Source organism: Martes martes (assembly GCF_963455335.1).
Source record: "Martes martes genome assembly, chromosome: 15".
Taxonomy (NCBI): Eukaryota; Metazoa; Chordata; class Mammalia; order Carnivora; family Mustelidae; genus Martes; species Martes martes.
Window position 1 is genome coordinate 26,022,148 of NC_137903.1, and position 13,783 is coordinate 26,035,930.

The 13,783-nt window shown below is 54.7% G+C and overlaps 1 protein-coding gene across 1 annotated transcript in view; it reads left to right on the forward strand.

Annotated features, from left to right (window-relative positions):
• Nucleotides 1-13,783, forward strand: part of PIK3C2B (phosphatidylinositol-4-phosphate 3-kinase catalytic subunit type 2 beta) — a 64,206-nt gene that overhangs the window by 39,491 nt on the left and 10,932 nt on the right. Inside the window, exons 14-23 of the mRNA XM_080824700.1 lie at nucleotides 511-622; nucleotides 1,813-1,955; nucleotides 3,323-3,511; nucleotides 4,715-4,808; nucleotides 4,966-5,060; nucleotides 5,524-5,704; nucleotides 7,102-7,209; nucleotides 7,818-7,910; nucleotides 8,744-8,873; nucleotides 10,050-10,186. Coding sequence (XP_080680826.1) covers nucleotides 511-622; nucleotides 1,813-1,955; nucleotides 3,323-3,511; nucleotides 4,715-4,808; nucleotides 4,966-5,060; nucleotides 5,524-5,704; nucleotides 7,102-7,209; nucleotides 7,818-7,910; nucleotides 8,744-8,873; nucleotides 10,050-10,186 — 1,282 coding nt within the window. The remainder of the gene's footprint in view (nucleotides 1-510; nucleotides 623-1,812; nucleotides 1,956-3,322; nucleotides 3,512-4,714; nucleotides 4,809-4,965; nucleotides 5,061-5,523; nucleotides 5,705-7,101; nucleotides 7,210-7,817; nucleotides 7,911-8,743; nucleotides 8,874-10,049; nucleotides 10,187-13,783) is intronic.

A 13,783-nucleotide genomic window follows, 5' to 3' on the forward strand; every position in this document is an offset into this window, starting at 1 on the left:
TCTTGGCCTCGGAAGGACAGGAGGGGGATAGAGAGAGGGGCCTGGGTGTTGCACTGGCCAGTGCCCCTTGGGGGGGTTGGCCGTGTGGGGCTCATCACCCACAGAGTCCAGAGGGCCCTAGTGGGGGGACCAAGGCACAGAAGTAGAGACCAGAACAACTGATGTGACCAAGAGCTTCTGAGCAGAAGGAGGGCAAGGAGGGGGGCAGGGTGTGTGAAAACAGAGTGCTCGCGTAATGCGTCATCTGGCCCTGTCACTGGAAGGGCCTTAGAGGTCATCTAGTCCACCTCTCTGCCTCGTGGGGCATCCCCACCGCCAGGTCATCCAGAGGCTTCCTGGAGGGGGTGTGCTTTTATAGGACCTAGAAGAAGGAAGAGCCTGTGGTCTAAGAGGATGACAGAGTTGGATGGTGGCTTCAAAGACCAATTTTTGGATGGGGGAGCAGGAGGAAAACCATCTCCTTAGCCATTGTGTTTGTTGGCTCATTCCTCTCCCCTCCATTCTCCTTAGAGTCTTGACCTGTGGTCGGAAGCTTCTGGGTTTATGGCCAGCAACACAGGAAAGCCCCAGCGCCCGTTGGAGCGCACCTAATTTCCACCAGCCGGATAGTGTCATCCTGCAGGTGAGACCGCGGCCCCAGGACCGTCCCTCCTGCCCCCTGCACAGGGCTGCCCAAGAGGCAGCTCTGAGTTTTCCGCCTGGAGGTTTGGGCTAGGAGGTAAGAGAAAGTGCTGGCATGTTGGGCACAGTGCACTGATGTGATAGAAGCAACCAGAGTGACTTTGGTTAGACCTGGAGTGGGAGGGTGAGTCTGTGGAATGTGTGCCATCTCCTGGAGGTTACCTTCCATCTCAAGGAGGCCAAAGGCAGGACCTGAGCACCTGCACCCCTGTCTGGGGGCCCAGCAGCTTGGAGTCCTTTGTATTGAGCCCACACATGACTGAGTCAGATAGAGTCTGAGCTGTCCCCTTTTAGGGCCTGAGGGGAAGGCCTGGGCACCCCACCCCCACACCCCTCCCGTGCAGCCACTCAGTGCTCTTGTGGAGTGGACTCCCTGCCTGGGGAGAGGAGGAGGAGTTGGTCAAGCCCAAGTTCTAGTTACTGGTTTCTGGCTCCCCTTTCGTATAGATCATGGCATGCTCTGGTATGGAATCTGGAATATGAAAGCGGCTAGAGCATGAAATAGAATAACACAACACAGGCTCCAGAGGCAGGCGTTTTTGTCTCCCTTAATTAACCAGACTCAAAGCCCAGGACCTAGAACATTGCTTGGCAACTTCCCACTAAACATTTGTTGATTGCGGGAACGTAGGACCCACTCCACTCTGATACCCAGTTTAGGAGGATGAACATGGGGTGGCATAGAGCTAGGGGAGCCGGGGGCACAGGGTTGAGAATCGGTAGGGCCCTCCCCTGGCATGTGGTCTCGCTTCCCATCAGGCACCAGTGCCTTCAGGGCCGCCCTGAAGGCTCAGCTTGGAGGCTCTCAGGGGTTCAGCCTGCTGACACTTCTGTTCAAAGTTCTGGCCTGGGGCCGCGCCCCCTTCCCCACCTGGCTACATCTCTGCCCAGCCTCTTTCTCACTTTCCTGTTCCTCTCTCCCTCTGTTTCCTTCTCATTTTTTGCTGGAAGTAACAACTGGGAAAGGCTTTCCCCAAAGTCCCAAGTCCGCACCAGCGGGGTTATTTTACAAGCAACCTGCAGGGGAGGGAGAACACCTGAGACAGGCCCTGGAGAGCCAGGAAGGTGGCGGCTCACCTTCTCACTCACCTGTCTGTCTTCTCTCCCCTCTTCTTTGACACCATCCCCCAGATCGACTTCCCCACCTCAGCCTTTGACATCAAGTTCACCAGCCCCCCCGGAGACAAGTTCAGTCCCCGCTATGTGTTTGGCAGCCTCCGGGAAGAAGACCAACGTGTGCTTAAGAACATCATGCGGAAGGAGTCCTTGTACTGGTGAGGCCCGGGGCCTTTCCCGAATGTGGCTCTGGCCCTATTCCGTCTGACCTCTCCCCTGCCAGCTCCAGGTCCTATCCACCTGCTTTGGAAGTAGAAGTGGGATGGGGTGGGCACTGGTGCTGAAGCAGGACACAGTGGAGAAAGGGCTCCGCTGGGGGCAGCCTCCAGGCTGCTTTTCCTGAGCTGACACTAGGCAAAGTGGAGAGGCTGGGGCTAGGAGACTGGATCTAGGAATGCCCGTCCGCACAATGGGGACCTGGTCCAGATTCAGCTTGCCAGAGGACCAGAGCTTTGCCCCATCCATCCCTCAAGATATGTTGTCTCCTCCTTGCTATCCATGGGGGCAGCTGGCTCCTGTCCTCACCACCCTGCCCCTACCTCCTGCCCCTTCCACACCCACAGCCTTTGCGTTTCTCTGGCCCCGTTTCTCTGGCCCCGTCACTTTCCAAAAAGGATCAGGTGTCAGGGCAGGCTGGCAGCTCTCAAGGGGAATCGAGTCCAAGCTGATGTCATCCTTGGGGCTGCTTCTCTCACCAGGATTGGAGGGGGAGGGGTGAGGAGCGGGGAGCAGGGAGCTGGAGGAATGGGTAGGATGGGGGCTCCTGCCCCGCCTGGTCTCCCTGTATACCTCTCTGGCTCCTGCACTGCGTGGCCCTATGCTGCGAGCGCGTGCCCATGCCTGTGCATGCGTGCGTGTATAGGGAGTGGGGGCGGGGCAGGGGAGATGGGGCTCATCTCTCCCTCATATCCCACCCAAGGAGTCAAAGTAGCTGAATGACGACAGATCCCCCGCCCCCACTCCTCTGCTGACCCCTTGCTTCATTAGCCCCTCGGCTCCCTTCGCCCATTAGACACCTGATCTCAGGCAAGGCTTAATTAGCTGTGGCTTCTATAGACCCTCCAGCTGGCCCCGGGAAGCCCCAGAGGCTTCTCAGCCCTCCAGACCCGGACATGGGGGGGGAGCACTGCCCTCTGGTGGCTCCTCTTGGGACTGGAGCTCTAAGGGCATCCGCAAGAGGGGCGGCCGATTGCGGGGTGCCCATGACCTGTGCGTTCGGCCTCAGTCGGAGAGGTCCTGAGATGTCAGGACCAAAGATGAGACTTAGGCCCTGGTGCCCCAAAACCTTGCTTCACACGCTGCAGTCACCTGGGGATCTTTCAAAAATACTGATGCCTGCAGACGTCCTGACTCCGCAGGTGTCAGCATGGCCCAGGCACAGGGACTTTATAAACCTTCCCAGGTGATTGCAGTGTGCAGCAAAGCCTGGGAACCACTGATCTGGAGAATGTGTGACATTCTCGTGGAGAGTCAGTACCCTTCCCTGTGTCTGACCGTGCTGTCTCTGGCTTCCCTGCACCCGCAGGCTCACAGACGCTGACAAGAAGCGCCTGTGGGAGAAGCGATACTATTGCCATTTGGAGGTGAGCTCCCTGCCCCTGGTGCTCGCCAGCGCCCCCAGCTGGGAGTGGGCTTGTCTGCCCGACATCTATGCTCTCCTGAAGCAGTGGACCCACATGAACCACCAGGATGCCCTGGGGCTCCTGCATGCCACGTGAGTTGTTAACACCCGCCTTTCCTTGACCGGGAGTCCTTCCCGGAGCCAGGGCGTGGCACTGCCCACCGCTAGCCTGAGCCAGTCCTGGGGAAGTGATAAAGTGGGCTAGGAAATTCAGGGTGTCTTCACTTCTTTTTTGCTTTTTCTTTGTCTCCTTTCCCTGCGGTGTGACATTGGGAACATTTTCTAAGCGTACTGCAGAACCAGAAATTTTACAGGGAGCATCCATGGGCCCACTACCTAGATCCCAACCATTTTCACTATTTGCTGTATTTGCTTTCTTGTGTGTATATCCCTCCAGCCAACCATCAGTCCATCTTACTTTTTTTAGTACATTTCAGTGTAAGTTGCAGACATCACACCTCCCTCTAAATAGTTCGGTGTATGTATATCATTAACTAGAACTCGACGTTTGTTGGTTTGTTCTTTAGAGGCAAAATTTCCAAAATCAGAAAGGCCTAAGCCTTACCTGGATGTCGGCTGAGTCTTGACACGTGCACAGACCGGGGTGACCCAAACTTTACCACTTTGTTCGACTTTCACAGTCCTCTCTTCCCTCCTTTCCCTCGGAAGTGTTCTCCAGAGACATGCTCCTCCTGGTTTCAGACCCTCGGGCTGCCTTTTCCAGATGGTACCCAGTATTCCTGGCTTCTTTTTTGCTGCTCTTGGTTATTGAACTGTAGCCGATCCTTGTGTCTTGCCTTCAGGACTTTTTGAGACCATGTTTTTGCTCATCTCTGCTCAGTAACCTCTGCCACGGGTACCGGTCTATGTAAAACTCCGTGGTTTTCTGTTCTTAATCTGGCCGGCTTTGCATTAAAGGATGGTACCATCGTGCTTTAATCCACGTAAGGGTTCTTCGGTGACAGGAATTTCTAGCACAGTGGGAGTTGAGAAAAAGATTTTCCGGAACGGGGTTGAAGACTCCATCCAGTTTTCTTTAAATCCTACAAGGAATGGAAGTGGCCACCATCCTGTTCCTCTGTGGCCCCATGCCTGCTCTGACCAGGGGACAGGGCCATTCTCAAGGCTTGCTATCCAGACAAGGCGCTCAGGATTCTTCTAGTGGCTTCGGCAGATTCTGAGGGACGTTGCCTTTTCTCCACCCGTGTGTCTGAAGCCCAGCCATGGGGGTGCCGGCTTGCTCCTGGGCCACAGAGCCTGCAGCCGGGCGTCAGGGGGCGGGGCTCTGTTTTACAGTTTCCCGGACCAGGAGGTGCGACGGATGGCCGTCCAGTGGATCGGCTCGCTGTCGGACGCCGAGCTCCTGGACTACTTGCCTCAGCTTGTGCAGGTGGGCGGACCGGCCTTCCCTCTGGTTCTGATGGCCCCTCCCCGGGCCCCAAGCCCATGTGCATCCTCCTTGGGGAACCCAGGGGCCCCAGCGGGATAGTGGCAGGTGTAGATGGCGGGCAGGCCATACAGCCTCCTGATCCCTTTCCCCTAAACAGGCCCTGAAGTACGAGTGTTACCTGGACAGCCCCTTGGTGCGCTTCCTCCTGAAACGAGCCATCTCAGACTTGAGAGTGACGCACTACTTCTTCTGGTGAGCCACGTGTGGAGAGGCGGGAGACAGACATGCGTCCTGGGCGCAGGAGTGTTTTACTCTTCGGTGTGCGAGGGTGGGGAGCTCAGCCGTCGGGGTGCCGGGACCTCGCTGCCTCGACATGTGGCTGTGGGCTAGCACTGGTTCTCCCTGGGGGTCTGGGTCCCCAGGGGACAGTGTGGATCATCGCTGGCCCTCCTCTCCATCCATCCGTGGCAGAAATAGAAAAGAGCCGCAGAGGGGCTTTGAGCTCTAATTAAAGGCAGAGTGGGCACGGACGGGTGGTCCAGTTCAACAGCTCTGTATGAGCTACGCGTACAGAGTCTTATCTTTCCCTCTCAGGCTCAGGGTGGGTTTCCCAGGGAGCTAGAGCGGTGTCTGACCCCTCCCCGCCATTCCGCACATCCTTGGGGTGATCCCAAGTGTCCGGACCCCCTCCCACCCCCCACCCTTTGCCTTGCAGGCTCCTGAAGGACGGCCTCAAAGATTCTCAGTTCAGCATCCGATACCAGTACCTGCTGGCGGCCTTGCTGTGCTGCTGTGGCAAGGGGCTGAGAGAGGAGTTTAACCGCCAGTGCTGGCTCGTCAGTACCCTGGCCAAGCTGGCCCAGCAGGTCCGAGAAGCTGCCCCTTCTGCACGCCAGGTGAGGAGGGCAAGGCCGTTTCTACCCATTTTAGGCCCGGGCTTTTTTTTTTTTTTTTTTAGGACTTTATTTATTCATTTGACATTCATAGCAAGAGCAGGAACAGAAGCAGGGGGAGAGGGAGAAGCAGGCCTCCCGCCAAGCGGGGAGCCCGATGCGGGCCTCCATCCCAGGACCCCGGGATCATGACCTGAGCCGAAGGCAGGGGTCCTGGGATAGAGCTGAAGCCTTAACGACTGAGCCACCCAGGCGCCCAGTCCCGGGCTTTTGTAACCAGCTGTTAATACTTTCCATGTTCTCACCAGCAGGATGGCACTTGGCTATCTCTGATTTAAGGACCGGAAGGAGGGGACTCTGTCTCTAACCTACGGGCCACAGAGTGACAGTTGGCAAGCTGGATACAGCCCATGGATGTGTTTTGGTTGGCCTGCACAGTGTTACAGTTTTTATTTAACTGTTCCCTTTAAAGGCTAAGTTTATTTGTATGAGTTGTTTCGCTGCAGAAGAGCACCCAGCCAGAGAGAGCACCCAGCCCAGCATGGGCTGAAATTCAGTCCTGCTTTGTTCACTGTGCTGGGAGCTGTAGCTCGGGCTGCTGTTACCCAGAGCGGGGACCTTTATCTGTTCGTGCCACCAGGCCGTATTAGGCCAACAGTGTTCCTGGTTACTACCATTAAACATTGCAAGAATTTCAGGGCACCTGGGGGGCTCCGTCGGTGAGGTGTCTGGTCTTCGGCTCAGGTTATGGTCCCGGGGTCCTGGGACCGAGTCCCGTGTTGGGCTCCCTGCTCTGAGAGCCTGCTTCTCCTTCTGCCCCTCTCCCACACCCCCCCACTGCTCATGCCCTGTGTCTCAAATAAATAAAATCTTAAAAAAAAAATTGGGAGAGGGTGCCTGGGTGGCTCAGACCTTTATGCGTCTGCCTTCAGCTCAGGTCATGATCCCAGGGTTCTGGGATTGAGTCCCGCATCGGGTTCCCTGCTCAGTGAGGAGCCTGCTTCTTCCTCTCCCTCTGCCTGCCCCTGCCTGTGCTCACTCTCATTCTGTCAAAAAAAAATTGGGAGAATTTGAAGTTCAGGCTGTTGGCTTTTCTTGGCAATGGCCTGAGCAATACTGCCCCCCTGAGATGCCCCTGCTCTCCCAGTTCACTGGGGTGTCCCCTGCTTCACCTCTGTAAGCTGTCCGGGCTTGCTGCCCACGCACTGTTCCGGGCACGACACCCCAGGCCGGGCTACTTTTCCTTCCTCTCGGTCTCCTGGGGGTTGTTCACACTTCTCCGGAGATGGTGGTTTTCATCCCAGCCAGTCCTGGGCGCCCAGCTCTGGGAGAGGCCTGGTTCTCAGTAGAGCTTAGGGGCACCCCCCTCACCCCTACTCTCCCTCTCCCCTCCCTCTCAGGGGATCCTCCGCACGGGCCTGGAGGAGGTGAGGCAGTTCTTTGCCCTGATTGGCTCCTGTCGCCTGCCACTCAGCCCTAGTCTGCTGGTTAAGGGCATCGTGCCCAGGGTGAGTGATTGGTGGGTTTGGGGTTCTTGGGGCAGGGAGGGCTCAGTGGAGGCGAGGTCCTGTCACCCTGATTATTGAGAGGAGGAAGAGAGACCTATTCGGGGTCTCTTTGCAGACCTAGTGTGTACGGACTTCTGCCTGACAGCTGCACAATGTAGAGGAATTGGGTTGGGGGCTGGGTAAGTGTTGTCCCTGATAAGGCAGGACCCAGGCTGGTGATAATGACCGCAGCTGTCCTCTGTCCCTGCCAAGCACTGCCTCTGTGCTATGGTCTTCTGAATGCTTTATGCCGGTGATCGCATCTTACGCTCACAACTCTCACAAACTTGGTCCTGTTGGGAGCCCCATTTTACAGAGGAGTAGACTGAGGTTCAGATGGGAGTCACGTCCTACTAGGTTGTATGCCGAATGCACTGAAGGCATGAGAGAGCGCTTGGTGGGGCTGAGGCTATAACACACTGGCTCGGGGGAAGGAAGGAGTGCGGGGTCCTGAGCAATCTGGCAGAAACTGCGAGCAGGAGGACCAGCCCCGGCAGCAGCTTGACCCACGGTGCGGAGGCCCTTCTCCTTCCTGACCCTCATCACTACCCTACCCTCTCCCGTGGCAGGACTGTTCCTACTTCAACTCTAACGCCGTCCCCCTGAAGCTGTCCTTCCAAAATGTGGACCCACTGGGTGAGAACATCCGTGTCATCTTCAAGGTGAGGACACTTCGCAAGCCTGGTGGGATGATGAAGGTGGTAGAGGAGAGGGGAGGAGGGGAGGGGAGAAGGGGAGGGGCGGAGGGGAGGGGAGGAGGGGGTGAAGGGTGGCAGGAGCAGCCCCAGGGCAGGTCTCTTGCTATTAGCCCCTGCTCCCGTTTTCACGTGCCAAGGATTATCAGGGGACCAAGACAAGAGCCTAATTCTGCGTGGCCCCAGCGGGCTAGGCAGAGCAAGGCAGCTGGCAGCTGGGTATACAGAGGGCTTTCTAGAAGGCGCGGCTATCCCAGCGATGAATGGATACAGTGGTGATCTGCTCGTGCCTGAGGGTATTCAAGCAGAGGCCGTGTGGCTGCCCGGCAGCAATGTTGAAGAGGAAATTAAGGGAACAGGTGCAGGTTGGACGAGGTGATCCCTACGGTCCGTCCGTCCTAACAGTTGGACCCAGACAGTCGTGATTCTGAGAAGTACACTGTAGTCTGAGAACATGAATCTAGCGGGGGACAGGAGACACGTGTATGCCACCACGTAATGTGTGTACTGGCCATGTGTCGGTTCCGGATCCAAGGTATAAACACTCATGTTTGAAAAAGTCTCGACTATCGGGAATCTCAGTTCAGTTCAGATGGCGATGTGGGGGTTGAAGAAAGAGCCGGGACGCCGCAGGGGGGGCTGGTCCACCTCTGGTCATTTGACCCGGTGTGAGCCGAGAGGGGAGGTGGGAAAACTGGGCAGTAGTCTCCTGTCGTCGTGTGGGCCTGGCTGGCTCTCTCGGGGCATCTGGGAGCCAGGGGAGGTGATGAACTCGAGCTCTGGTCACTTTCTCCATCCAGTGTGGGGACGACCTTCGCCAGGACATGCTGACTCTGCAGATGATTCGCATCATGAGCAAGATCTGGGTCCAGGAGGGGCTGGACATGCGCATGGTCATCTTCCGCTGCTTCTCCACGGGCCGGGGCAGAGGTCAGCTGGGAGTAGGGGTGCTGTGCGCGGGCAGCTGGCGTGGAGGGCTCCCCTTGGCTTATTACTGCCCTCCTCCCCGTCCCCATCTGTGCTTCTCCAGAAAAACAAAACTGGCAAGGTTGTTGGCGTAGAAGCTGTGTGAGGGCATTAATAAAAGGGAAGGTAGAGCAGAGAGAGGGGAGCTGGTATAAAGTAGAACAGACTTGATGACGTAACCACCAGACGTGCCATGTAGACTTCGGGTCCTGATTCAAACCAACCAGCTGGGAAAAGGTATTATTTTGAGACCATAGGGGGAAGTGTAAGTATAGACTGGGTTGAAGGATGATCGTTGATTTTTGGGATGTGCTAATGGCCTTGGTGGTTATGACCTTGTTAGTTGTACTTGAAATATTTATGAGTGAAATGACGTGTCTATGATTTGTAAGGGGGAGCCTGGCTGGCTTAGTCCGTAGAGCTTGTGACTCAGGGTTGTGAGTTCAAGCCCCACACTGGGCTCAAAGTTTACTTGAAAAAAAAAAAAAAGTTTTGAAACGGGGTGATGGTTAGCTGTGAAGTCATGATCCCATTCTCTTTATTCATATACGTGTGTGTGTATGTATATATGTATAAAATGTTTATACAGGGGCGCCTGGGTGGCTCAGTTGAGCGTCTGCCGTTGGCTCAGGTCATGATCCCAGGGTCCTGGGATCCAGCCCGGAGTCAGGCTCCCCTGCTCAGCGGGAAGCCTGCTCCTCCCTCTCCCTCTCCCTCCCTCTCCTGCTGCTTGTGCTCATTTCTCTCTGTCAAATAAATCAATAAACTCTTTTTTAAAATGTTCATACATATATATGAATAATTATTCATAAACATTGTTCATGTATATATATATATATATATAAACACACACATGCCCGTATATGTGTCTGAAAACTCCAACAGTAAAAGTTAGAAATAAAAGAGGAACAGCAGCAATGAACCAGGGAAACCAAAGGGCCCCGCAGCATCCCAGCGCGGAATATGAGGCGGGGGAGTGGTATTCCTCCTCCTGCTGTCCTTTTCCCCTGATTATCAGACTTTGTCCGAATATCCTCGGGCTTCATATATAGGGAAGCATCCCGCAAGGCTCCCGTAGTTGCCTCCCCGTAGTCCCCTTGCCTCTGCTTGAGAGCGCCCCACCGAAGCCCCCTCTCACAGGGATGGTGGAGATGATCCCCAATGCCGAGACGCTGCGGAAAATCCAGGTGGAGCACGGGGTGACCGGCTCCTTCAAGGACCGACCCCTGGCAGACTGGCTGCAGAAGCACAACCCCGGGGAGGACGAGTACGAGAAGGTAGGATTGGGGGTTGGGGGGCACGGCTGGGGGCGGGGTGTGGCTGACTTGGGCACATGGCTGTGAGAACACAAGGCCTGCACGGGCACAGAGGAGACAGCTCAGCTGTGTCAGGAGGAAAGAAACCTGCTTGGCTGACAGGTGCCTCTGCATAGCTAGGGTTTGGGTCAAATGAGCATGGTAAGTGGACTGAGAAAATCTGCTGGTGTCCAGCTGGGAAATCTCTGTTGGGTTCCCCTGGCAGATGGAGTTTTGGGAGCAGGAGGGGTGGGGGGCAGCATTTGAGAAACTGCCTGGATCTCCTAATCGTGGCTTCTGTTCAGTTCCTCTTGGGCCCTCGGAGGGTTTCAGTGGCACTTTTCACCATGTGAATTAAGATTCACTCAGGTGTACGGAGCTGGTTTGGGGCAAGGCTATGAATAAGCGGGAGCCAGGATGAAGGCTGGGTGGGAGACAGAGGTCATAGAAAGGGAGGCTGGCCTGTTCCTTGGGTGGAACCTTCCTAGGTGGTAGGGCCTTGGTGGTCTTCTGTGGTCCATGGCTGGTCCACAGTTTCACGGTGAGGGAACCAGTCATAATCCCCAACTTACAAGAGATGGACTGTAAGCCAGAATGCCCATTTATATAATCGAACTTCCAAGGGACCTCGACACTAATATGTATTGATGAGTGCATTTTATCCCGGAGGGGAAACCGATATGGACGGCCGAATCATAATCAGAATGTTTGTTCAGTGAACATCTAATTAGGTGATCCTAGATGGCCTTAAACGTTCGCGATCGCCAGGATTTAATTCCTGGCCTGCTGTGCTCTCTTTGTATTCTCGTGCGGCTCCTCAGCTCTTACTACTTTAAGTACCACCCGTTTGCTGACATCTTCCAAAACCATTCCCTCCTCTCTCCCTCGAGCTCTGTGCTCTAAGCCACCTGCTTGCTGGAGATCTCTCCTTGAACTTCACCCATACCTCAAACTCAGTAGAGACAAACCCGAGCTTTCTGTCTCCCCTTTTCTTGAAGCCCACTTTTTGTGTGTTTCCTACCAGTAAGTGGTGTGAGCCTCTGTGTCGCACCCAAGACAGAGCCGTGAGTCCTCTCGATGGTTCCTTCTCACTCGCCTCTGCTGTACCAAGCCCTATTGATTCTTCTCTCCCAGTATCTCTCATATCTGTCCTCTTCTTTCCATTCCTTTCAGCTGTCTGCTGTCCTTGAACCACTGAATGCTTCTCCTTCTGTTGCCATCCTCTGCTTGAAGTCAGAGGTGGTTTTTTCAATAAAGTATAAACCACTCCTGTCACTCCTTTGCTCTAGGTTCTTCAAAGGCTCCCTGTGTCCTAAAAGATAGGTCCAATGTCCATAGCGTGGCACAACATAGCGTTGTAATCCAGCCTGGCCCACCCCTGCAGTCCCGTCCACCGCACCTCCCCTCTTTTTTTTTTTTTTTTTAAAGATTTTATTTATTTATTTGACAGAGAGAGAGACAGAGAGCACAAGCAGGCAGAGAGGCAGGCAGAGGCAGAGAGAGAAGCAGGCTCCCCACTGAACAAGGAGCCCGATGCGGGGCTTGATCCCAGGACCCTGAGATCATGACCTGAACCGGGGCTTAACCCACTGAGCCACCCAGGCGCCCCGACGCACCTCCCCTCTTAATGATAACTTACTCCCCAGCCTAGGAGAGTCCTATTTTCCTGATACCTTTAAGATGGTAGTGTTCCTTCTGCCCGGAAAGCCAGGTGTTCCCTTCCCCATCCCTCAAAACCCACACCCTCTCTACAATGCCAATCGCGAGGCTCTCTACCCTTGGAGAGGAGTGATATGGATTCTTTCCTCCTGCCCCTCTACCCCACTAACGTGTATTCTTCAGGTCTGAAATGGCCACCACACAGAGGCACTGTGCTTGGCGCTGGACTTACGTCTTCCGGCTAGTGTAATAAAGTCATAATAAACATGGTAGAAGGATGCAAGAACGCATAGAGACATTTGTCTGTGTCTTTGTGTTTAATGTCAGCCTTCCAAAGGCAGCCTGTCAGCTCGTCTCGGCTTTTTGCTGGAGTAGTGCTGGTGGTTTCTTCTGCTGACTTCCAGTAGGAAAGAACTAGAACCATCCGTCTCCTGGCCACTTCCTGAGCAAAGAGAGTTGCCCACATCCCTCAAGTAAAAACCCCTTAAATCAGGAGAGCTTGCTTGGTCTGGAGAGACAGCTAACACTCCGCCTAACTTAGGTGATGAGACTGGAGTCATTTACCCACAGTCACGGAACTCCTGTGAGTCAAGACAGCATGCATTCCATGTAGGGCCACCTGGCTCCGTCAGTTGGTAGAGCATGCATGCAACTCTTGATCCTCAGGGTTGTGGGTTCGAGCCCCACATTGGGTGTAGAGATTACTGCAGAATAAAATCTTAGAAAAAAAGAAAAGAAATACATTCCAGCTAGAAAGAATGTCTGTGGCAGGAAGACAAGTTGGTGGAGATGAAGGTCACGACCGGGAAGTGACCGGTTGTACTCCTTACTGAGTGGCTTCTTTTCATTCATCTATTTCCCTGTCCTGGAAATAGTCCTTTCCTTCCAGAAGGTGCATTCTGTGATTTCTTTGCAGTCTTTCTGTTCTTAGAGTCCTGTGGACTTGCCAGCTAATTTAATTAGACAAGGGACTAGGCGGGGATTCCGTGCGGCTAGTTTTGACACAGGCCTTGTGGATGCCCAAGAAGCTGGGAGCTAAGACCCCTGGACCCCGGGGGAGAGAAAAGAGTGAGCGCTGGCTGAATGGGGGTGGCAAGTGGGGCTGTTAGGGCTCGGGGTTGGGGGGAAGGCTGCGGGAGCTGGGAGGGCCTGGGACTCCCCGCCCTGAAGGATGGGGAGAAATTTGCAGAGAGAGACAAGGAGGGCATGCATTCTCTGTCTGGGAACCTTTTTCTCAAGCTCAAGTCTGTACATCCTTGTTGGCTATGCCAGTTTTCCCTCTGCTGATGAGTCTTGAATTCTTAGAAATTCTAAAAACCTTGCAAAGAGGATTCTGAGGGTGAAAGGTAGCCATTTGCTAATTCCATTTTATGGATTTCTTAGAGAGACAGATAAGAGGACAGATGTTGACCAGATGAAATCAGGTGGCTCTAACCCCTTAGCCCCTCCCCACCTCCTGCTTTGTACTTAAAAATATCCCTCACACAGTTTACCAACTAGAGATGTCTGATTCTCAAGTGTAAACCCGCCCCCACCCCACCCCGCAGGAGTGTGAAACTGCCTCAGCTCTTCTTCGGGGTGAAGTGACTTTAATTAGATTAGCACTTCGCGGCTACCAAGAACCCTGGGGATGGGAGATGTCTATGGGGCGGGGAGAAGCCTGGAGAATTCTGAGCGGGGTCAGGAAGGGACCCGGAAGTCGGCTGCCTCAGGGCCGTGCTTGAGTTGAGACCGTCACAAGCGTTTGGGAACGTGGTAAACATCCGTCTTCCTGTCCATTAGGGTCTTGTCAATCGGAGCTGCTCAAGTCGGGGCTCCCAGGCGAGTTCACTGTCTTTGCAGCCAGTTTCCCTAGAAGAAGAAGAATGGCAGATAGAGTGGTGGCGAGAGACACACCAGCCTCCTGCCTCCTCATAGCCC